We start from the raw sequence: 24,906 nt of genomic DNA, 5'->3' as shown, positions 1-24,906 counted from the left end.
TTAAAAAAAAATTTTTTAACGTTTATTTATTTTTGAGAGAGGGAGAGACAGAGACAGAGCACAAGCGGGGGAGGGTCAGAGAGAGAGAGGGAGACACAGAGTCTGAAGCAGGTTCCAGACACAGAACCCGACGCGGGGCTCGAACCCACAAACCGTGAGATCGTAACCTGAGCCGAAGTCGGAAGCTTAGCTGACTGAGCCACCCAGGCACCCCGGATTTTCCTTTATTTAAATTATTTTTATATATTTTTTTACATTATTTTTGAGAGACAGAGAGAGCACAGCAGAAGAGGAACAGAGAGAGAGGGAGACACAGAATTCCAAGCGGGCTCCAGGCTCCGAGCTGTCAGCACAGAGCCGGACGCGGGGCTCGAACTCTCGAGCTGCGAGATCATGACCTGAGCCAAAGTCGGACGCCCAACCGACTGAGCCGCCTAGGCGCCCCGGGTTTTGTTTTTTTAACCTGATGTCATTTCTCTGTCCCGGGAGCTCAGCTTACATTTAATCTCCTGTCTCCTTAGCCTTGAGAGCATTAGTTTTTACGATGGGACAGAAAACAATGGACTTGAGGTCCTTGAACGGTGGCGCTGCAGGGATGCTGTTATTCCCACCCCAGCGAGGACCTCAGGCTGTGCCACAGGCCCACCCTCCGTGCCCCCAAAGCCAGACCCGGCGTGGCAGTGCCTCCGGGACTTTAGACATCAGAACAGCCACCCGGAGCCGGGCAAGCGGCGAGGGAGCCAGGGACAGCGTGGAAAGGAAAATGGTGTTGAGAGCGAACTTCGAGCCCTTGCTCAGCAGCGTGGGTCCAGAAGCAGGCGGCGGTCTGGCTCCATGAGAAGAGCCAACGCAGACTCTCCTCTGGGCAGTTTTGGCTTTCTCTTCCCCTCCTTGGCTGGCACAGCCACCCCGGGTGATGGGCTCCCACGCAAGGAGGGGCCGCCTCCTCCCTTCTGTCCGTGGAGCATCCTGCGGAGACCGCGGGGGGGTCCCGAGGGCTGTCCCTGGGACTGCAGCCCCTCCGGCTTCCCTTCCATGTGGGACCCCACGCGTCTCCCAGGGGCTAACCTTCCCCTTTGCAGAGCCTGGTTACCCGCTGGCCTTCTCTGCTCTCCCTGGAGCCCAGAGGGCCCAGAGCTGCACTTCCAAAGGCAGGGCCTTAGATGAATCCGGGCAGAGCCGGGTGGGCCTGTGTGACAGCAAGGTGGCTGGAGCCCTCATCCCCGGGGTGGGAGACAGGAAGGCTGTGATCACACGGGCCTCCCCTCGGACACCTGCACCGGGGGGGGGGGGGGTCGCACCTTCTTGTGCTCCTCCCTGCCGCCCCCCAGCCTCCTTGGTCCCCAGCTGCACCTCTGGTGTGCGGCCCCGTGAGCTGTGGCGGGTCCTGCCACAGGAGTGTCCCCAGCACAGCGCCTCCCTTGAGGGCGGCGCCCTGGCTCTCCACCGGGGTCAGGTTCTCCGCCCTGCTCTTGAGTTTTCTATCATCCTGAGCACCAGCACCTTGACTCCTGGTCAGTCCCCTCGAGCCCACAGATTCTCCAGGAGTTTCACCACGTCTCTGTCTTCAAAGGCCCAGCGTGTCTCCTCTACTCCTGGGCCGAGTTTCCACAGGTCTATGTGCGTACTGGCTTCCGCCTCCTGGAATCCCAGTGTCCTGAAGCTGGGGACTTGGCCTCCGGTCCACTGCTGGATCCTGGGCACCTAGCACATGCCCGGCACATAGTAGTTGCTCAGTAAATGTCGAGTGAGTGAGTGAGTGCGTGAGCCACTGGGACACAGAGCAGCAAGGGGGCCTCTAGGGGGGCGATGCAGCCCCTGCACTTGGCCTAGAAAGGAGACCCCCAGGGTGCCAGTGGACAGTGTCCTCCTTCCGGGAAAGATGGTTAGACTATGTTAAAGTCAGAGCGAGCGGCCCTCGGTGGTGGCTCTGCAGGATGTGGTGAGGCGATGCCCAGCCCAGGACATGGCCCTCGAGTGGGTCACGCTGTGCATCTCCGGGAACCGCAGGTCGAGTCCGGTGCCTGGGGTGCCTGGACGCCGTGCCCGCTGCCAACATCACTGATGGCTGATCACTTTCCCTCCAGCCCTGAATCGGTCCAGGGAGTTTGCCTCGAGACCCGGGGTCTGCCCCGCAGTGGGGCCAGAAGCACCCGCCTCGCCGTGCACGCTGGACACAGACTGCCCCGGGCTTCAGAAGTGCTGCGTCTCCCCCCGGGGCCACCACTGTGTGGCTCCCGCTCCCCGAGGTAGGGTCGAAGCTCTGGTCTGGGTGAGGTTGGAGCAGCGTGGGTTTCTAGCAGCCGCAGCTCCGGCTTTACAGGGAGCCCACAGCCCTGTGCACGGGACACGTTCTGCTCCTCGGCAGTGTCTTCGTCCAAATCCAGCCGCTGAAGTCTCAGGCGGGGAGAGCTCACAGGCGCCCCGGGGAGGGGGGATATTCCCGCAAGAGCAGTGACCCCGATCTCCCGAGTGTGCCCGAGGCAGCCCGGGGGCTCGGGACGGTACTCGCCGGCAGCTGGGCTGCGTCACGGTGCAGAGGCGTAAGGCTGGTGGCAGGTGGCTCCCACAGCACCCCAGGGACCCAAGACGCTGTCGGAGCACTGGTTTCGCGGGTGTGTGGCCCGGCCCTCAGCACGCACCTGTCGGATCTGGAAAGCTCTGCTCTCGACCGTAGGCTGCCCCCAGGGGAACGGGCTGGTCAAGGTTCAGAACTAGGGAAACATATATAAATAATACGTACGTGTCATACGTAACGTATGTCATAGTATCAGTAGAATATGTACTGTCTTCGTGTGGTTATGTGGTAACAGGTATACACAGTATAAAATAGTATCAGTGTGTGTGGATTATGCTGTTACACTGCATACATGAGCGTAAATATCACACATACTACATACAGCATACCTAGCGCACGTTGTGTGTAATAATAATCTCCATAGTATACGTAGGATTACGTACATTACAACGTAAGAGAAGTGAGCTTAGCAGGTGGGGAAAGCGTCCCACACTGTCCCTGGCAGCAGAGTTCTTTCTCTGGGGCTCCGTTGGCCCCGGCCTGCCCCCAGGCCTGCGGCTCACCGGCGTGTGCCCTCACGCAGCTCCAGAGAGGGACCCGGTGACCTTCTGGTACGACGTGACCGTCCTGGTGAAAATGGCCTTCAAGGAGCTGGAGGAGGTGGACCCCAGGCTGCTGAATCACATGCGGCTTCTGTACTCCATGGTAGGTGGGGGCACAGAGAGCCCGGTCGGGGCTCCTTTCCAGGGCAGGCGGCCCCGGGCTGACACAGGTGGAGACACTGGGTGGGAACCGAGGGTCGCGGAAGGTCCCGCCGGTGACCCCGGAATGGCTGGCTCAGGACCGAATGTGAATTCTTGAGTTGTTTTTTTTTAACGTGTATTTATTTTTAAGAGAGACAAAGACACAGTGTGAGTGGGGGAGGGGCAGAGAGAGAGGGAGACCCAGAATCCCAAGCAGGCTCCAGGCTCCGAGCTGCCAGCACAGGGCCCGACGCGGGGCTCGAACCCACGAGCCGCGAGATCGTGAGCTGAGCCGAAGTCGGACGCTCAACTGACTGAGCCCCCCAGGCACCCCCCAATGTGAATTCTTAACTAAAAAAGAGCAGCTTGCAAGACGTATGAATCGCGTGCAATAAAATGTGCACGGGGCGGTGTTCCGAGGGGGGCCCGTTGAAAGGCAACCCCTCGTGGCGCGGGCCGTGGCTGCTACGGAGACATCCACCTGGGGGCCTAGGCTGCACCCCTCCTGCGACTGGGAGTCACGGGGTCAGTGTCAGAGTTGAGTCCCTCTTCGATGTTGAGACCAGCTGGCGGTGGGAGGGGCCCGAGACAGACGGCGCCCACACTCCCCTTGCTCCGGGCCGTCCGGTAAAGCAGCGAGGCAGGCATTCCAAGCCGTCGCCTTCACCTGGAAGCCTCCTTGCCTGTCCCAACCGGAAGTGATTTTTGTCCCTTGGTGGCCTGTGGACGGGCTGGGCTGGCCAGTCGGCCGTTTGAAACGTGGCTCCGAAGCCAGACCTCCCGGCAAATCCCGACACGGTACTCATTGCTGTGTGACCTTGGGCAAGTTACCTGACCTCTCTGTGCCTCAGATGCTTCCATTAAATAGGGATCATTATAATCCTACCTGAGACAGGGTTTGAGGTTTAAAAAGCACACGTGAGGAGCTTACGGTGGTGCTGACGATGTAGGTTGTGAGCTGTGGTTGTTGGCATTTGGAGTAATGTTGTCCTGAGTCACCCCTTCTCTCTTATGAGCGGGTGCTGCCCCTCCAGGCACACTGTGACCACCTGCGGGGGGACCTGCCTCCCGTGGGCTCCCGGCTGCGGCCAGCGTGGGCTCCCTGATGCAAGGACTCCCGCGAGGCTCGAGCCGGCACCCTGTTCCACCTCCCACGTTACAAGCTGTGTCCCTGCCCCCGTGAGGGGTGTTTCCGGTCTGCCGGGGACCCGGGCTCTAGCGCCCCCCAAACCGCCTCTTGGGTCAACGCTATCTTGGGGTCTGGAGACACGAGGACGGGGAAAGACGAGTTTGTACGAATTGAGGAAAGAGGTCATGACATCTCAAAAACAAAGCAGAAAGTGAGACCCAGACGCGCACGACAGGAGACCGGGGGTTCCCTCCCTCTGATTCCGCGCCTGATTCGGGGCATGGGTGGGGCTGGGGGGCCTGGGGCCGATGTTTCCCGTGGGGCGGCTGTGACACAGGCGGGGCCCACACAGCACACGCGTCCCCCCGCTCGTTCTGGAGGCCGGGAGACCGGCACGGAGGTGCGGGCAGGGCTGGCTCCTGCCGAGCACTGTGAGGGAAGGGTCCGTCCCAGGCCCCTCCCTCCGGGGCCTGCAGAGTCCATCTCTGTGTCCGGGACACCGGTCGAACTGGACAAAGGGCCACCCCAACGACCTCGTCATCAGTAATCACATCGGCAATGACCCTATTTCCAGATCCGGTCACGTTCCGAGGTTTGGGGGTTAGGACTTCAACACCGGGGTTTTTGAACGGGACACGATTCGAGCCATGACAACCGTGTCATAAAAGTATTTAGGGTCTGGTTTGCAGGACGTCTGCTGGGGTGATGACAGATGTAGAAATGTTGCAAAGGGTCTTTTCTGCACAGCAGCGTGGTGTGTGTGTGTGTGTGTGTGTGTGTGTGTGTGTGTGTATACATTTGGTCTGCACCCCTCCTGGCCTCTGTCTCCCCGTCTGTCCGATGGGGTGCCCATCCACTGAGTGACGCTCTGACTCTGGCTCCACAGGTCACCAGTGCCTTGCAGCCGCTGCACCCCTCCGTCCACCACCTGCAGTCGGCCAGTGGGGACCCCTCGACCACGGTGTCGCAGCTGCTGCTGGGCCTGCCGTGGCCCGTGCCCGTGGCCAACGTCTCCGCGACGCTACACAGCATCGTGCAGCGCGTCTACGAAGTGATTGACATCCGGGTGCAAGGTGCTGCCTTTCCTCTCCTTGGTGGCCGTGGCAGGGGGTGGGGCTGCAGGGATGACAGTCCAGCAGGTGGGGGGGGGGGGTCCGACCTGCGTTCAGCTCATCCTGGCCCAAACCGGGTTTAAACTCCGAGCTCCAAAGCACGGGTTCCAGGAGGGTTTCGCCCTCGCTCTGCCCTTCCCCCCCGTGTCTCCCCCACACCGACCAGGGTCCTAACACCCCAGTGCCGGTCAGCAAATCCCAGAACAGATGAACCCCAACCTGTTCCGTCAGCTCTCGGCTCCCTCACCGTCCCTCTTGCCTTGGGAGGCCCGTCCAGGACAACAACTGTGCAAAACCGAGCTTGGTGAAGCACACAGAGGTGGCCTTGTTTCTGGAAGAAACTGTCTGTATTTCTTCTTGTGTGTGGGAGGGGTCTGTGTCAGGGGTCGGCAAACATTTTCTGGAAAGGGCCACACAGTAAGTGTTTTGGGCTGCGGGCCACGTGGCTTCCGTCTCAACGGCTCAGCTCTGCCCTCGTGGCCCGGAAGCAGCCGTGGATGGCATGTGAGCGGAAGGCTGAGCCCCGTGGAATGTTCCTGCCCGCGGGAGGCAGCTGCCCCTGCTGCTCCCCAGCCGTGGGGCGATGGCTGCTCTTGCTGTTGCAACTTCTGTGACACCGAGGGTCGCCCTAAGGGGGGTGTGCCAGGGTCTGGAGGCCGCCGAAAACTCTGGCGATTGCATTTTACTCCCTTCGATATCCACAGATGTTCTTGAAGACTGAGCCGAGCCGTGCCAATAGAAGAGCCTGTGTTGTCCGCTCCGACAGGGCCCTCGGTCGCAGACCAGGGAAGGCACCTGTAGTGTGCATACAGGGTTTGCGACTCCAGGCCGCGAGATAAGGCACAGAGCAAGGAACTCGGGGCCGTCCCGTAGGGGGTCAGAGAGAGTCCACTAGAGGACAGTGTGGGGAGAGACTAACGAAGGGGGGCTTGGTCTAGGCTGGACGTTCTCCGTACATCTCGTCTAGAGGGAGGAGGACGCCAACACCGAGAGAAGCCGTGATTGGTCAAGAGCGAATAGTCACTCATTTGGCCACGGGAGTGGGGTGGTGTTCCGCAGGTGACTCGGTGGTCCGTGTTTCCCATGTGGCTTGGGTGGACTGTGAAGCGGCCTCGCTCTGTCCCCCTTTGTCCTGGCTGCTCCAGGATCGAGTGGGTATCCTCGTCTGGGCCGCTGTTCCATGAGACTGGCCGACGGGAGAGTGGCAGGTGCCTTCTGAATGCCGGAAGCAGTGGCTCCTTTCTGGTCCAGAAAACTGCTCGTGTACGAAGTTTGTCCTTGGGCAGGAGGCTGGGACCCCATCACTCATGACCCTTCAGACGACGCAGCCCCCAAAGCGCTTCTCTCAGGCAGCAGCAACCACCTGGGCACATCCATCCATTCATTCATCTATCCATCCATCCATCCATCCATCCATCCATCCATCCATTCACCCATCCATCTATCCATTCATCCATCTATCCATTCATCCATCCTCTAACCATCCATTCATCGATTCATCCATCCATCCATTCACCATCCATCCTCCAACCATCCATCCCATCCATCCATCCATCCATCCATCCATCCACCATCCATCCACCATCTATCCATTCATCCATTCATCTATTCCATCCATCCACCATCCATCCATCCATTCATCCATCCATCCATCCATCCATCCATCCATTCACCCATCCATCTATCCATTCATCCATCTATCCATTCATCCATCCTCTAACCATCCATTCATCAATTCATCCATCCATCCATTCACCATCCATCCTCCAACCATCCATCCCATCCATCCATCCATCCATCCATCCACCATCCATCCACCATCTATCCATTCATCCATTCATCTATTCCATCCATCCACCATCCATCCATCCATTCATCCATCCATCCATCCATCCATTCAACCATCCATCCATCCTCCATCCATTCATGTATCCATCCATCCATCCATCCACCCATTCATCCATCTATCCACCATCCACCATCCATCCATCCATCCATTCATCTATTCCATCCATCCACCATCCATCCTCCAACCATCCATCCATCCATCCATCCATCCATTCAACCATCCATCCATCCATCCATCCATCCATCCATCCATCCATTCATGTATCCATCCATCCATCCATCCATCCATCCACCATCCATCCACCATCTATCCATTCATTCATTCCCATGTGCGGCACACTCTAATGAGTGTCTGCTATTCGCCAGGTACTCTTCTAATGGACCCTTCAGTGCCCAAGAGCCCTTGCTGCCTTGGCTCCCATTTCAGTAGGGAAGACGACACAGGTGTGGACAAATACCAAAGGTGGGGAAGTGGTTCAGCTACTGAGACTAAGGAGAGTGGCAGGTGAGATGAGGCCTGCAGGAGGTGGGGGGAGGGTGGGCAGTCTCAGGTGCTGTGGCCAGGGAAGGCCCCTGGACAAGGTGACCTTTAGGCAGAGACCAGAGTGCAGTCGGGGGTAAGTTGGCAAGGAGGATGTGTGACTGAATGACAAACCCCAAAGATGTCTGCATCCTGACCCAGGGCCTGTGATCCTGTCCCTTACCCAGCAGAAGAGACTTTGCAGATGGGATTAGCTAAGGGTCTTGAGGTTGGGGGGGTGATCTTGGATTATTTGTAAGGGCAGAGTCGCCACAGGGTCCTTATAAGAGGGGGGCAGAGCCAGGGAGAGGAGATGTTCGAGGGAGACTCCCCTGGATTCTCAAGAAAAACACAGTCCTGCCCACCCCCGCATCTTAGACTTCTGACCTTGGAACCTAAGAGTGGATTTCTCTTGTTGTAAGCACCACGTTTGTGCTCATTCATTATAGCAGCTCCAGGAAACTCAGACCCAGGGTGAGGCCAGGCCCCAGCAGAGGCGCATGCACGGTGGAGTCCAGGAACGTGGAGGTGGTGGGCACGGGGTGCAGTGGAACGGTTGGGGACAAGGGGGCAGGACCTTGTGCCCGTGTGGTAAGGCCATGGAGATTCTTCGGTCTTTATTCTGGAAACTTGTAGACAGGTACGAGCACAGAGAGGAGTATGATGAAAATCTGTTCCCCTGGGACCCTTTCTGCTCTGTCTCTGTCCCCGTCGGCCGCTCACCCCCACCCCATTATCCGGAACCCTCTCCACCATATCACTTCATCTGTCACTGCTCCAGGATGTATCTCTAGGAGATGAGAGTAAGAGATGTTTTTTAATTTTTTTAAATGTCTTATTTATTTTTGAGAGAGACAGAGTGCACGCAGGGGAGGAACAGAGAGAGAGGGAGACACAGAATCCGAAGCAGGCTCTGAGCTGTCAGCACAGAGCCCAACACGGGGCTCGAACCCACCAATCGTGAGATCATGACCTGAGCCGAAGTCTGACGCTCAACCGACGGAGCCACCCCGGTGCCCCAAGACTGAGAGATTTTAAAAAACACCCAAATACCATCTCATATCATCCTTTAAAAAACCAAAACAAGGGGCCCCTGGGTGGCTCAGTCAGTTAAGCGTTCGACTCTTGATTTCAACTCAGGACATGATCTAACAGTGCGTGGGTTCAAGCCCCGCATCAGGCTCTGTGCTGATGGTGCAGAGCCTGCTTGGGATTCTCTCTCTCCCTCCCCCTCTCTCTGCCTCTCCCCTGCTTATGCTCGCTCGCCGTCTCCCTCAAAAATAAATAAACATTAAAAAAACAAAAACAAAACAGGAGTTCCTTAGTATCATCAAACATCCAGGCTGTTGAGATTCCTGATGCCCCATCATCCTCCGCATCATTTTTTAACAGTCTGTTTGAGGTGCTATCTGGGGTTTCCCCTCCACCTCTCTGGGGTCCACCTCTCTGGTCCCTTTGCCCAGCTGAGTTTCCCGTAAGCTGGGATCTGCCGAGTGGCATCCGGGAGGAGCTGCCACTACTTGTCCCCTCCTCTGAATTTTCTAAACCACAGCTGGTTCTCCCTTTAATGGTGCCCAGATCCCTGAGCATTTGGTGAGGCCAGTGGATCCCTTCACAAAATGTGCCCAGGTGCATCAAATGCACAGATGACGAGGCAAACTGACCATACGGGGACACAGTTATCAAAATCTTATGACCCCGAATGGTGACACAGCTGTCCGAAGCCACACTGTCCCCTCCCATCCCTCGGGTTCCCTGTCCATTGCTGGGCGTGGCCGCTCTGTCTCCCCACCGGAAGCCTTCACAGGAGGGGCACGCCTGTGGCCTCTCGTCTCGGAGATTCCCGGGGGAATCGGGTGGTTGTCTATTCTGGAACCGCCTCCGTAGAAGACACTTCCCTGTCACCTTCCTTTCCCTGTGTCCCCACTTTCCTGCTCCAGCTTCCCAAAGTAGCTGCTTAGGAGTCCTCGTCTCAGGTCCTGCTTCTGGGAGAACCCAAACTGAGTTGGAAGCTATACACAGCCTCGTGTACTGATTAAATCGTGCAGTTTAACCGTTGAAGTGAGGAGCCCAGAGGATGCTAGAGAAGTGCCAGACTGTCCTGTGGTAGGCGGCTTCTGTGGTTTCTGTGGGTACCAGACCCTCGACTGAAGGAAGGACTACATTTTATTTTATTTTATTTTATTTTATTTTATTTTATTTATTTTATTTATTTTATTTTATTTATTTTATTTATTTTATTTTATTTTATTTTATTTTATTTATTTTATTTTATTTATTTTATTTTATTTATTTTATTTATTTTATTTTATTTATTTTATTTATTTTATTTATTTTATTTATTTTATTTATTTTATTTTATTTATTTTATTTTATTTTATTTATTTTATTTTATTTTATTTATTTTATTTTATTTATTTTATTTTATTTATTTAATTTAATTTATTTTATTTTATTTTATTTATTTTATTTATTTTATTTTATTTTATTTTATTTATTTTATTTTATTTTATTTATTTTATTTTATTTATTTTATTTTATTTATTTAATTTAATTTATTTTATTTTATTTTATTTATTTTATTTATTTTATTTTATTTTATTTTATTTATTTTATTTTATTTCATTTTATTTATTTTATTTCATTTTATTTATTTTATTTTATTTTATTTTATTTATTTTATTTTATTTTATTTATTTTTTTATTTTATTTTATTTTAACTTAATTTAATTTAATTTTATCTTATCTTATTTTATATTATTTTGTTATTTTATTTTATCTTATCTTATCTTTTATTTTATTTTATCTTATTTAAAAAATGTTTACTTATTTTTGAGAGAGAGAGAGAGAGACAGAGACAGAGCACAAGCAGGGGAGGGGCAGAGAGAGGGAGACACAGAATCCGAAGCAGGCTCCAGGCTCTGAGCTGTCAGCGCAGAGCCTGACACGGGGCTCGAACTCACAAATCACAAGATGGTGACCTGAGCCAAAATCAGATGCTTAACCAACTGAGCCACCCGGGTGCCCCAGGAAAGGCTGCATTTTAATTAGACGCTAGCAAAAATAAAGATTCTTTGTCTCATCTACATTCTTGGAGCGCTGATGTCTGCCTATGATCCCCATCCAGGGTACGAACCCCTGATGTAGACGCACCACCGGATTCAGATTCAGGTTTGACCCTGTTTTGGCAAGACTCCTTCATACTCCACAGGTGGTGCCCCTTTCTTCCATGATACGTGAGGTCCCGTTCCTGTGGCTTCAGGAGCAAGCAGGACATTGCCGTCTGTCCTTGGAGTCAGACCAGACTCTGGAGGGCGCTCAGCGGCAGACGGGACGATATGTCTGCACCTGTGTTCAGGCGTGCTCTGCTGTTGGGCAGAGAATAGACCAGAAGGGTCGTGGCAGACCCCAAACCCGGTCTCTCCTTCCTTAGTGACGGCACTTGGAGTGAGCTTTGTGTGGATGTGTGCCCAGCCACAAACACCACATTTCCCTACCTCCTTTGCAGGTAGGGTGGACCATGACTCACCTTAGCCAATGAGATACAGCGGAAGTTTCCAGGGGGGTTGGGAAGACTGCATGAGGGCACCGGCCCTGCTGAGACCAGGGTGGGCCCGGGACTAAGATGGCCAAGGCCGTGTTCACGTGCGGTGACTTTGAGGATAGACCCTCGGGACGGAGGAGCACAGACAGCGAAGGAGCCTGGGCCTGAGGTGGCTCAGACGTTCTCCACGTGAGGGGGACACCTGCGGGCCCAGCCCCGTTCCGTGGGCTTTCCCACCATGTGCAGCGGCTGACCCCGCTGTAACTGAGCTGGGCAGGGTGCAAAGCAGGGTACGTGGGAGCAGCGGCTGGCGGGGGACAGCGGGCGCGCTGGGGACACACGTCGGCGGGCGACACCAGGCCTCGCGACCGGGCGCGAACTGCAGGCGGGGGCTGGCGGGAGAGGGGGGTGCAGGACGGGCTGTGACGGGCTTGGCACCTTCGCTTTGGACTTGGCCCACCGCACGCGGTCCCGTCCTTCCTCCCAGAGCCTGATTTGTTACTTTAACAGCTTGTACCTACAGAGGAAGGGCAAACGCTGGTGTCGGTGCCCCAGCAACTGTTTCTGTCTTCTTGGTCACTCCCGGGTTTTTGGCGCTGTTTAAATCCTGCCATCAGTGCGGTTTTGTGCCTGGCTTCCCTCACTCACCATCCTGTCACGTAGAGTTTTCCAGGACGCAAACCGGTTTTCACGAGTATGGTTTCCGATGGCTGGGTGACAGAGCGGTCCCCTCACACGCGGTTTCGCTTTCCACGGTGTCACTTACCCGCAGTCTGAAAGCCGACGAAGTTCCTTCCGATGTCATGTCGGCACGTAGCCTGGTCATGTGGGTATCTTGTCACAATGCCCATCAGTGCAGGAAGGGTGAGTTCTGGGCAGTAAGATATTTTGAGAGAGAGAGGCCACGTTCACGTAACTTTCGTTACAGAATATTGTTATGATTCTATTTTGTTGTTACTGTCGCTAATCTCTCCCCGTGCCTGACTTATAAGTTGAGTTTTATCAAAGGACGTATGCAGGAGAGCACAGAGTATGTGAGAGGGTGCGGTGCCATCCGTGGCTCAGGCATCCTCTGGGGCTCTTGAGATGTCCCCCCCGCGGAGAAGCGGGGACCCCTGTGATCACCTTCCGCAGCAATGACATGAGGCTCTGGGCAATCTTCCTCATGGGGGGGCACTTAGTTTGCTCCCAACATTCTGCTCTGCAGACCAGAACTTCCACTGACTCCGCGAAGTGGTTAAGGAGAGTGTTGTTATCGCTGAGTGTGAATTGATTGGTAATATAATTCAATGCCCTTTCTTTCCCCTTTAAAGGAGCATCACAGTGAGGTCCCTCCCTTTGCTCATAATAATAACACGGCCGAGAGCTGCTTAGCACTTAACTCACCCTGGCTTTGTAATAAGCTCCTTATGGTCTCACCTCGGTTAACCTGTAGAGCGCCCCCAGGAGGCACCTGCCCCTATCTCACTCATTTTCAGAAGAGAAAGTCCAGGTAAAGGAAGGTGACCATTGGCACAAGGTCCCAAAGCTGGTTCTCACGGACAACCCGGTCCCCGTCCGTCACCCGAGGCGACCTTTCCTAGCAGTGTTCTGGCTGGAGGACACCTCTCCGATTTTGAATGATCTGTTCCTGACCCAGAGCCGCCACGGGGCATCCCACTGGCCGTGTCCCCGTGTGTAGGGTCAGGAGTGGACCAGCACTCTAGGGCGGTGGGATTTTTCTTTGCTGATGCAGAGCCGGACTGGGGTGATAATTGAAGGTTTTTATTTACTGACTCTTCCCGCTCTGCTGTGGGTAAGGGGCAGAGGCTGTGAGCCCCCGCTGGGGAGGGGGCTGGTCCCCAGCACCCCTCAAGGAGTGGGCGGTGTGCAGTCCTCTCCCACTGGAATGTTCCATCTCGCGGCAGATGAAATCCCACGGGGCCGGGAGGCTCGTTTCCTGGTCACTGCCAGTGCATCCCTGTACTTGGCAAACAGTAGGCACTCAGCAAGTGTTTATTAGGGGTGACTATTCCTCGGGTCCCCGGATGTTAAAAAAAAATGCACCTGCCAGCTTCACTTCCGGCCACAAAACGCTCCTCTGCTGTGCTTCCTGACTCTGGGGTCTGATTCGACATCAGCACCACCCTCCACGCGCAAATGTGCCCGCTAAGCCTCGCCCAGAGCCTCCCGCAGACCATCCTCTGTCTCCTGTACTGTGGCCTCCGGGGGGAGAATCCTGTCCTTCGGTGAGCACAGAAGGTTGGAATACAGTCACCGAAAATCCCCTGGCTAGTAACCTGAAAAGACAGCAGACCCCACTCACCGTGAGGGATGCCGTCAGCCGGACTCTGCCAGGCTGTTCGATGCCGTGGGCGACAAGATTCCCTCGAGATCAAGGGCCGCTCGAGAGCGAAACACAAGTGGGAAAAACTCGGCACCGCCCTGACCTCACTTCTCGCAGGGCAGGAGAGACACAGGTGGCGTTTCCAGACCAGGAAGGCGGAGTGAATCCCAACTGCACATCGCTCAGGGAAGCGGCACATGTTTTCCATTTAGACGCTGATATAAATGAGCAGTCTACTGGAATGGTTTGGAAGTACAGACCCGTGGAAAATACAGCACGAATCCCCGATGCTGTTCCTGTGAAATTAGTCATCCAGTGAGTGACGCGATGGGCGGCCGGATTCTTGCACAAAGCAAGAGCCGTCAGAAATAACCTCGCGGTGCCTGCTTCTCTTGCGGGAACACGATCTGTTTTCGGGACCAGGTGGAACTGTATTCAGGGTCCCCCTGACTCCCTCCCACACCGTCTCCTTCCCAGCTGGTGCCTCACAGCTGTTCGGCTCCACGAAGAAACGTCTCGCCAACCCGTGGCCTGGCCAGCGCAGGGCTGCCGGCTGGAGAGGCGGCCGGGGCTGGCGAGAAGCAGCCTTTCAGGTTCACGGACGCCAGCGTTCCTCATTGGCGGCCAGGCTTCCGATAACCGGGCGCTCAGCATCTTGGCCGGAGTCCTCCGCATTTCCACCTTCACAGGGTGACACCTTTTCAGGTGGCAAGCTGGCAGGCTGGAGGGAAAAGAGGAACAGAGGTGGACCCCGGGGGATCATGGGAAAGGGGGCGTTCCCGGTAGCACCTGATCTGCTTCTCCAGAGATGGGTCAGGGTTGCCCAGAAGAAACGCGGTTCCAGACCCGGGGACGCAGGGAATCTGCTGTGTCACCGAGACAAATGTCAAGTTCCGGATCTGGCTCACGGCTGTAGGATGGGGAAGACGTGAGGGCAACGGTACCCTCGGATCACGCAGAGTCAAGAATTGGGCATTGTGTCCTGGGGCCACGTTTTCAGAGGAGCGTTGGAAAGCTCTAGGGCGGTGGGAAGGTGTCCTGCTAGTGAGGGACAAGAACCCAAGTGATTGGGAAGACAGAGGGAGGGGGTAGAAGGACCGTTTCCATTTGAACCGGCTCCGGGTCTGTCCTAGGGAGGTGCGATCAGCCTTCGACTGTGAGATGTGCAGCAAAGCATATAGGAAGCTTCCCATAAGCAGCACTGTCCAGCCGGCAGCGGCCTGGAAAGCGGTTTAAGAAGAGGCCACCTCCTGGATGGCTGTGGCAAAGAGCCACAGACGAGGTGCCTAAAACCACAGCCGCTGACCCTCTCACGCATCTGGCGGACCTGGAGGACGGGAGTCTGGTGACGGCATTTGGCGTCAGCCCTGGTGATCCAGGATAATCTCAAGATCTTCAACTTGCTCCCACCTGCAAAGAAGGTGGCATTTCTAGGTTCTGGGGATTAGGACCTGCTGTCCTGGGAGGTCACTATGCAGGATAGCACCCAGGTGGGATAGACAGCAAGAGAACTTTGTCGTTACTTGTTGGACAGTGTTGCCGTTGACTGCCTCCTTGACCTTTCTGGGCCTCAGTTTTGTCCTCTGTAGCCTGGGATCCTAGTAGAGCCATCATGTAACGTTGTTGGAAGGACTAAACGGGAAAACCTGCCTGGTGCCCACGGCACTCGGCAAATGCTGGCTGTACCCGCATCACTGACAGCTCTCACGGCGGCATGACCAGTGTCATGAGAGAGGGAGCTCAGAGCTCCCTGTGAGCGTCCCCACGGTCCAAGTCCCTGGACGCGGGCCACGCTGGCTTGGTCATTCGGGCGCGCGTGTCTGGCACGGCAGTGGGCTTTAATTCACCGTCGTTTCCATCAGTGTCGGTGGTGATGCTGAGCGTGCAGTGATGTTCGATGAACGTTGAACCACACGAAGTTACCGCGGTAGTTGGTCAAAAATGGTTGAATGTGGATAAGTGCGAATAGCTCCGGGCGTTCGATGGGAGAAAGAGCCACGTGAGTGCTTGGTGGTGGCGTTCATTACCCTCGGGGGAGGGGGGGGGCTCCTCAGGCCCCCAGACTCTCTCAGCAGCGGGAACATTGGGCCCACGGCAGCACGGAAGGTTTCACAGCATTCAAAACGGCCGGGTCGGCAGCTTCTTGGCCCAGGGACCTAGGGACCGACTGCATCTTAACTGAAGAGTGAGTGAATCTCCGGCCAGCCCGGTACCTTCTAGACTCTTCCTGTGCCCCACTCATCAGGTCATTTCACAGATGTAGTGACAGCCTTTTTCATTTTTTAAAAATTTTATTAAAACTTTTTTTTTAATGTTTGTTTATTTTAGAGAGAGACAAAGAGCCCAAGCAGGGGGAGGGGCAGGGAGAGGGAGACACAGAATCCGAAGCAGGCTCCAGGCTCTGAGCTGTTAGCACAGTCGTGTGGCCTGCCTACGTGGAAACGTTGTGCTTTGAGCGGATTTGGGGGGAAGGCGTGGTAGCCCTTCCTTGCTTTTCCCACGACCCCTTTGCTGCTGAGGGGCAGACTGACCCCCACGTGGTTGTTGGAAGGTTGGGCTGCAGGGGCGTCTTTTTGATTTCAGGGTTCCAGTGGCGGGGAGGTGGGGGTGAGACCCACAGTCTCAGGCCCCAAGACCTGGCCGCCCCTCGGCCGAATCACGTCTCCCTTTTCTTGCCACAAAAGACAGCATCGGGAAGGATGTGGAACTGCGTCCCTGTCCGTTTGCGTGACAAACGCACAGAAACATACTGGACGATTCGGTAAAAAAGACAGGTGCGTCTTCTTCAAAGTACGCTCCACCCCCCATCCTAGCAGAGTCACCAGGAACAGTGGGGAGTGAGATGGGCACCGATCGTGGGCGAGAATGACGGCGAAGGAAGGGCTGGGCTGACCTGGCATGAGCGTCCAGCGGTTCACATCCACCTGCTCGGGCGCCCGGTGGGGGCTCAGTGGGGAAGCACACTCACACAGGGCTCTGTGATTTCGGGACACGGCAAGGCTGGGCGAAGGACAAAAGTGGGGCACGAAACTTGATTCTGAGCCTCCTGGCAGCCAAGGCAAAACAGGCTGAATTGTACCAGTGTTTATGTTTGACTGAGAGGAGGCATACGCATTTGTCCAGAAAGACAGGATTTTGTCATGCTATTGGAAAGCATGTGTCCTATGAATCCTTATGTGAAGGGCTTGGGGGAACGTCAGACACTTTTTAATTATTTTTTCTTTACTTTGGATTTTCAAAGATTTTTTTTTAAAAGCCTTCATGGCTTGTTTTTTATAGAACTCAAATTCTGATGTAAAAATTATGGTGACTAGACCAAGGGCCATCTACTTCTTATAGAATTCCTATTTCCCAAAGAGAGACTGACTTCTGTTTGAGTATTAAAACAGGTCTCGGTTGTTATGTTAGAGTACTGCTCCCTGAAGTGGGGATTTCGACAGGGACACGCGAGGAACCCCGGCCTGACTCGTGACTCTGGCTTCCCTCCGAGCCATAGCTTCCGAGTGATGAGCAATCCCGGCGGAGGTCCTTGGGCAGATGACCACAAGCGAGTGAATCAGAACACTCGGGCCCTGTGAATCGGGGTCGAGATCACATTTATAAACATAGTACAGAAACAGCACACCCCGTGTGTGTTCATCTGCTCAGGCAGCCCGAACAGAGCACCACAGCCTGGGCGGCTTAAACGACAGAAACCCATTCGCTCCCAGTCCAGGAGGCTGAAGTCCCCGATCCAGGCGTGGGCAGGGCTGGCTTCTCCTGAGGCCCCTCTCCTGGGTGTGCAGACGCCGTCCCCTCCTGTGTCCTCACCTGGTGGTCCCTCTGTGTGTGTCTGTGTCCTGATCTCTTCCCATAGGGACATCGGTCAGATGGGAGTAGGGCCACCCTCGCGGCCTCACTTTAAATCACCTCTTTAGAGACCCGATCTCCAAACACCGTCACATTCGGAGGTGCTGGGGGTTAGGGCTCCAAGAGATGAATTTGGGGAGGACACAGTTCATCCCCTGAAGCACCATCGTGGCCACAATGCAAACCCTTGGGTTGCTTTTGTGTTGGTTCTTGTGAATAACGCTGCAATGAACATGGGGGGGGGGGGCGGGTGCCGGTGTCTCCCAGAAAGTGTGGTTTCTTTGGTTTGAATACACGCCCAGAAGCGTGGGGTAGATCTATTTTTAACTTTTTGAGGCACCCGCATCCCGTCTCCGCCGTGGGCTCACCACACCCCCACCGGCGGCGCACGTCCGCATCGGCGAGCACGTTTTCTCTCGTCCTTCTGATAACTGGCCACGCTGACAGGCGTGAGCTCGTGTCTGCGTGTGGTTTTGATTTGCATTTCCTGACGGTCAGTGACGCTGAGCATCTTGTCCTGTGTCTGTTGGCCGTGCGGACGTCTTCTTCGGAGATCCTCTGCCCACATTTTAACTGGATTGTGGGGGGCGTTTTTGCTGCTGAGTTGTAGACGTCCTCGCTACGCCTTGGATGCTGGCCCCTTCTCGGACACGTGCCTTGCGAACATTTCCTCCCGTCCTGCGGGCTGATGGTTCCCCTTGCTGTGCAGAAGCGTTTTATCTTGGCCTGACGGAGTCCCACTGCTGGCTTTTCGCCTTTTCGTTGCTTCTCTGGTGTCGCCTCATCTTCCTCGTTCTCTTCTTCCACAGACTGCCCTCCCATCCGGGACTACATCACCGTCAATGTCACCAGCAGCAGCTTTCGGGTGTCTTGGCGTTTACATTCTCCCTGGCCCCGCACTTTCCACGTGCAGGTGTACAAGGGGGAGGAGCTCCTCCGGAGCGCCAGGACCGCGGAGAGGAGCCTGGAGGTGGCGGGGCTGGAGGCCGGAGAGCTCTACGGGGTGCGGACCGGCTACCAGGGGTGCGGGGCCAACGTCACCGCCACACTGGCCGTCAGAACCGGTAAGGGCACGCGTGCGCGCTCCGCCTGCTACCTGTGGTCTCCCCTCGCGCCCCTACGTCACATTTCGTCCGGGGGGGGCTCGCTCTCCCACCTGCAGCGAGGAGGGTCCACGGGGCGCCCCGCATTCTGGTTGGAAGGACTGAGAAAGCAGAGAGCGGGGCGGAAAGTGTAACACAGCAGAAAGGGTAGAGATTCGCACACGCTGAGAGACTTCCGCGCACCGAGTTCTCGGGGCTGAGTCTGTGACTCCCCCAAACAGCAGCTCACATCACCTGAAAGCCTCATGGCGCTGCCTCGCTTCCCCTGCGACGCACTCGAAAAGCTACCATGGTGCCCGCTCCACGGGTGCTGTGAAGGGGTTTTCTTGCACGTAAACCAACATGTTATACGTACGAGCTGGGGATTCAGTTCCAACAGGGCAGCTGGCGTGGCCCGGGGGGGGGGGGGCTCTGCAGGTGGCCGACCTCGCCCCACCCCGTGACTTGATGTCCCCTGGCCCGGCCAGGCAGTCCCTGAGTGGGGCAGGCCCCGGTCACGTTGGTGGCGGGAGCCGTGTCCTAGGCCGGCCGCTGGCTGCGGACGTGGGTGACGGGGACGGTAAAGCTCCCTGACACGGACACAGCTGCACGCAAGACGCAGGGGGGGCCTGTCCCGTGCAGGGCTTAGCACCAGTGACGGTGGCGGTGGGCGAACGAGGGACGGAATGAGCAGGCCTCTGATGACATCGGCCTCTACCCTTTAAAGGCTCTATTGAGTTAGTTCGGCCGCGTCAGGAGCCACTGGGAGGTGGTGGGCATTCTCGCGGAGAATGCAGACTCCCCGGGCGCAGGTGGGCACTGACCTTCCAGGAGGCGGTGCGCCGTGGGCAGGGTCGAGGCTGACGTCACAGGGACACCTGTTTCCTCTGAAGATGGGCGAGGGTCCAGAGTGGCACGGCGCACAACGCGGGTGACGTTTCTGGGGCCCTCGTGGTGTGTGCACGCAGCAGTGGTAAACGGCCCCTGCGAGCCGAGCCCGCTAGCTGGGGAGGGGAGAGGCTGCTAGGTCAGCGGACACGCGGCAACACAGCGGGCTCGGCCGTGGACCTCGGTTTTACGCTCAGGAAAGGAAGGGCTGGGTGTCACCCAGTCCCACCTTACTCCCCCAGCTTTTCTTGTGTCCGAAGAACAGGTGCCTCCCTCGCAGGTGACCGCCCCTGCTGCTTGGCCTGGGGCAGAGTGTGCTTTTACGTGGGAATTTCGGGGCACAAACCCGGAAGGCCCTGGGCGGATGGGGCGCATTGGTCACGTTAGTGCTGGGGCCCCAGGTGGGTCCGGCGTGAGGACCTGGCTGGCTGGCTGTGTGCGTGTGATCGGGCTGGGAAAGTGGCAGCCATGGGGGGTGATGGATGACCGCAGGGGCCTTCAGATCCTATGTGTGCCGGCTGAGAGCCGGTTCCCGCGGCAGGGCATGCCTCTGCCCCTGTCCTGCCCGTCCCTGCCCTGCTGTAGAAGTGTGTGTGTGTGTGTGTGTGTGTGTCGGGCGGTTCCTGTCCTCCAGCACAGAAGTAAACCATCCTCACATCACGTCCCCCAACGCGGCTCCCCGATCCAGCAGTTTCTATCCTCCAACAAACGTCCCCTCCAAAGAAGAGGCTTCCTGGGAAGTGGTGCCAGCAAAGCACGTGACTTTTGCTGGCCAGCGTCCGCTACTCTGTCCCCCGCTGTTGCAGATGCCCGGGTGTTCCAAGTCACCGTCAGGGTCCTCAACCGCAACGTGACGGGGGCCCTTCTCAACCGCAGCAGCACCGAGTTCCGGGAATTTTCTCGACAACTGCTCCATGAGGTAAAGCCAAAGTGCCACCACGGTGCCCCATGGTGGGGGGAGGCGCGTCTGAGCGAGCCTCCCGCGTGCACCCGTCCCCGCGCCGAGCCCCTTCTCTGCGACGGCGCCACAAGGGCGCGTCCCCCCAGCCCAGATCCCACAGTGATTACCCACAGGCTCCCCGCATGTGGGGCACTCAATCTAGATTTGGGGCCAAAGCGTCTCTGAAGACCGTGCTTTGATTCAGACGGGCTCTGTCACGTGATGGTGCAGCCGGGCTTTCTGTGGAACCTTCCTTCCGGGGGACCTGGGCATCTGCCTCCCGCTCCGGGGCGCCTTCGCTCGAAAGGCCTGTAGCGGGGGTGCTTGTAGCCATCCCTCTCCGTGGCTGACCGGAGCCATCAGCCCGCGGCCGGGGAGAGCCAGGCCAGCGGGGACCCGACTGGGGAGCGAAGCAACTTGCTGAACCGTCCAGAACCATGGATGGGCTGAGATTTTCCCTTTCGTGCAAAGCGACGACTTAGCCTGTTTCTGTCGGGAGGCGCCGGTCGAAGACGAGGGATTCACAGCGCGGCAGGCAGCGTGAGCCTCAGGCTGCTGCCAGTTCCCTCTGGCCCACGAGTCCCACGGGGGTGACACGGAGGGGCCAGTGTGGGGGGGACACACACACACAGCGGTCTGCGTCTCAGCTGGGCAGCCCCGAGCTTAGGGAAACGGGATCTTGTAAGGGGCCGAAATCCGCCTAAACGTTGCTCCAGGGAGAGAGACACTATCTTTACGGGATCAGACATGAGCAAGTCTGCCCTTTGCTCTGGAGGGACCGCTGTCTCCTCCTACGCTGTTCACCCTCCAGACGTCTTGGAAAGAGACCCTGCAGCTGAAGGGCAGTTAGCGCTTTTGCTTGTAGGACGTGTAGATGTGGGACGGACGGAAGGAGGGTCCACATTCTCCTGCCTGGAAATCCTCTCGCGTGTGCAGGCACGGTGTGGGGGGGCGCGGGGCAAGGCTGGTGTCTCCCTTGCTCGGCACGCTGGCCTCGGCACCTGGTTGCCTGTGTGTCTCCTGCTGGATGCAGCCAGCGAGGGGGGCAGCTCCAAATAGCCATGGGATCGTCCCTCCGGGGTCCCTCCTGTCAGTCAGTCTGTCCGTCCACTCCCAGGGTCTGTGTGTCACACACCAGTTTTCGGGTGTGCACACAGAGCGGATGGGGCATCTCATGTTCCAGATGGGGACCCCGACTGCAGTGGTTTTTGCGGACTCGCACCAGGCCGACGGGGCCCGGCCCGGCCCGGCTGTCCCTGGGGAGGCCCAGCTGGGGTGCAGGACGCTGGGGTGCCTCGGCTTGCCCCAAGGGGCTGGTTTCTGGGCACCTCCTCTTGGTCGTGAAGGGGACACGTGGATTCTGCTCACCATCCGTCGGTCACCCGGGCCCCGATGAACGGTTTTCTAAGACGCTAACAGAGGCCTCTGCTCTATGTGAGCGCCTGTCGCCTCTTCTCGGCCAGGTTGAAAACTCCTTCCCGCCAGCCGTCTCCGACCTGCACAGGAGAGGGAAGCTGAGGACACAGATGGTCTCTCTCCAGGCTGGAAGTGTGGTGGCGACGCTCAGGCTGACCGTGCAGGACCCCGAGTTCCCAGTGGGGGTCTCCACGCTGGCCCCCATGCTCCCGCCTCTGCTGGCCAGCACCGTGTTCCAGATTGATCCGCGGGGGACGCTCGTGCAAGGTCAGTTCTCCTCCACACCCCAGCCTGCCGCCGGGGCACCCCAAAGCCCTGGCCCTCTAAAAGGTGGATCGAGTACGTGAAATGTGAATCCTCATTCTGAGTCTCTCCGTGGGATCAGGGAGCCTACCCGTGTCTCACATCTCCTTATTCCGGGTGGGACGGGGACCCCAGAGCCCCTGCAGCTCACTGCCACAGATGGCCAGAACACAGGGTGGGTCTGGGCTGGAGGACCCTCGAGGGCAAGGGCACCGGGGGCTGACTGTGTGTCAGGGCCCAGCACCATTGCGGCCGGGCCACCTGCTAACATAGGCGTCTGTATCTATTTCATTGGCCCAAACGTAATGTAATGTCACTTCATGTTGCCTTGAGGCAGGAAGTCACAGATCAGGGCAGGGGAGAGACCTGGAGACAGAGGGGCGGGGTGGGGGGGAGGCAGGGAGGAGAGACAGAGGCAGAAATAGAGGTACAGATGAGAGAGGCAGGCTGAGACACAGAGATACAGAAGCAGAGACATAGGCAGAGAGACAGATATACAGAGACAGAGACATAGAGACAGAGCCATGAAGAGAGACACAGAGAGACAGAAATAGAAACAGAGACAGAGGGACAGAGATATACAGAGACAGAGACATAGAGACAGAGACATGAAGAGAAACACAGAGAGACAGAAATAGAGACAGAGGGACAGAGATATACAGAGACAGACACTCAGATGGAGACAGAGACATGAAGAGAGACACAGAGAGACAGAGACACAGAGACAGAGATATACAGAGACAGAGACTTAGAGACAGAGACATGAAGAGAGACACAGAGAGACAGAGACACAGAGACAGAGATATACAGAGACAGAGACTTAGAGACAGAGACATGAAGAGAGAGACAGAGACACAGAGACAGAGATATACAGAGACAGAGACTTAGGTAGAGACAGAGACATGAAGAGAGACACAGAGACGGAGAGACAGAGACAGAGATATACAGAGACAGAGACTTAGATGGAGACAGAGACATGAAGAGAGACACAGAGAGACCGAGAGACAGAGACAGACAGAGACATACAGAGACAGAGACTTAGATGGAGACAGAGACATGAAGAGAGACACAGAGAGACAGAGACACAGAGACAGACAGAGACAGAGAGGCGGAGAGAGCCAGCCGACATGTAAGGAAGGTCTGGCTGTTCGAGCCCAGGGACGAGGCTCCCTGCAGGGAGAGCGGCTCTAGGCTCAGTGTCCGGGAGCCTGTCAGGGGCTCCATCCGCGGAACGGGCGTCCGAGAGCCAGCTCTGTCCTCTGCTCTGAGCTCGGTGGCATTCTGGCTTGCTGTTCCAACCTCCCCCCCCCCGCCCAAGGATGCAGGGAAGGCCGTGGGACTGTCACATCTGAAGTCACACCTAGGAAGCACCCGCCTGCTCAGCCTGGGGTGGGCTCGTCACGCCCCCCTCAGGGACGGAGACGGCAGGTGTCCTCTGCACCCGGCGGGCCTCACCTGGGCTCCGGGGGCTCAGTGCAGGGAGGCACAGGGTGCCCTGCGGGTGGGTCCTCAGGGTGCACCCTGGGGACCCGTCTGAGACCAGAGCGGAGCCGTCTGCAGGCGGCCCAGCCAGCCCTCGTGGGCTACTTGCCAGCTCTGTCCCTGTGTGCCAGGCGTCAGGCTCTGCCAGCTCTCTGCCGGTGTGCTGAACGGTGGCCCCCAAAGACAGGTCCCCCGAGAACTTCAGACCTTGTCTGGGAGGAGGGTCTTTGCAGATCAAGTAAGGATCTGCCATCATCCCGGATCGGGGAGGCCCTAAATCGGAAGATACAGAAAAAGAGAGAACCAGAGACGCAGGGGGAAGGCCACGCGGAGGCAGAGGCTAGAGCCAAGGAGCCCGCGGAGCCGGAGCCGCAGGAGCTGGAAGAACCAGGGAGGACCCTCCCCCAGAGCCCCGAGGGGCTGAGGCCCTGCCCCCCTCGATTCTGGACTTCGGCCTGGACTCTCGCAGTGACAGGGAATGAACTTTGTGGCCTCCGGCCAGCTGGAGCACCTCATAGAAGTGTTGTAGAGGAGGAAGAGGCACCCCCACTGCTAATATTCTAGGGTTCTCAGCAGGTCGTGTTATATGTCCCGCCCTGCAGCCTTCCGGCCCGACAGCGGCTGTTTGCTTAACCCTGGACCCTGAGCGGTGGCTGTGGGGGGTCCCCCTTCCGCCCAGCCACGAGGAGGCCTCTGCTGTTTATCTGGGGGGGGCTCCCGGCCCCGTGGAGGCTCCTCTGACCCAGTGACCGCTGGCTTCTGTCAGGAGAGCCTGCAGGCAGCCCCCACTCCGAGAGGCGGCCCCGTGGCCGGGGGACCGGGAAGGGTATTCATTCTCACTGCACACGACACCAGCAAGCTGGCCCCAGCACAGCGAGCTCCCGTCCCCTCTGCTCACACAGAGACGCTTTTCTCGGTGCCCTCGGAGCGTTCCTGCGCGACTCGGGGGCTCTCGCCCGCCGTCAGTCAACGCGTCCCAACGACGAGGTGGGGGGGGCTGGCAGGGTCAGGGCGCAGCCCCCGCAGGAGAGATGGGACCCGGCGGGACCTGGCAGCCTGTTCTTGGGTCTCTCCGACCCACTGCTGGGGGGCCAGCTCAAGCGGGAGTCCCAGCTCGGCACAGGGGCTGTCCCCTCCTCTGGGAGGTGGGCCTCACCCTCTGCCCAGCTGCAAGGCCGGCCCCCGCCCCCTGCTCAGCCGGCTGGT

General features: G+C 57.0%; 1 protein-coding gene across 1 annotated transcript in view; it reads left to right on the top strand.

Moving 5' to 3' along the window:
* The window catches only part of UMODL1 (uromodulin like 1), a 66,108-nt gene that overhangs the window by 9,044 nt on the left and 32,158 nt on the right, over positions 1 to 24,906 (top strand). The window contains exons 3-8 of the mRNA XM_023238703.2: positions 2,088 to 2,249; positions 3,102 to 3,223; positions 5,277 to 5,463; positions 18,399 to 18,653; positions 20,366 to 20,478; positions 21,963 to 22,182. Of these exons, the coding sequence (XP_023094471.2) occupies positions 2,088 to 2,249; positions 3,102 to 3,223; positions 5,277 to 5,463; positions 18,399 to 18,653; positions 20,366 to 20,478; positions 21,963 to 22,182 (1,059 nt within the window). The remainder of the gene's footprint in view (positions 1 to 2,087; positions 2,250 to 3,101; positions 3,224 to 5,276; positions 5,464 to 18,398; positions 18,654 to 20,365; positions 20,479 to 21,962; positions 22,183 to 24,906) is intronic.

Source organism: Felis catus, chromosome C2 (assembly GCF_018350175.1).
Source record: "Felis catus isolate Fca126 chromosome C2, F.catus_Fca126_mat1.0, whole genome shotgun sequence".
Lineage (NCBI taxonomy): Eukaryota > Metazoa > Chordata > Mammalia > Carnivora > Felidae > Felis > Felis catus.
The sequence above is the reverse complement of the archived record's forward strand: the minus strand, read 5'-3'. Positions and strand labels throughout refer to the sequence as shown.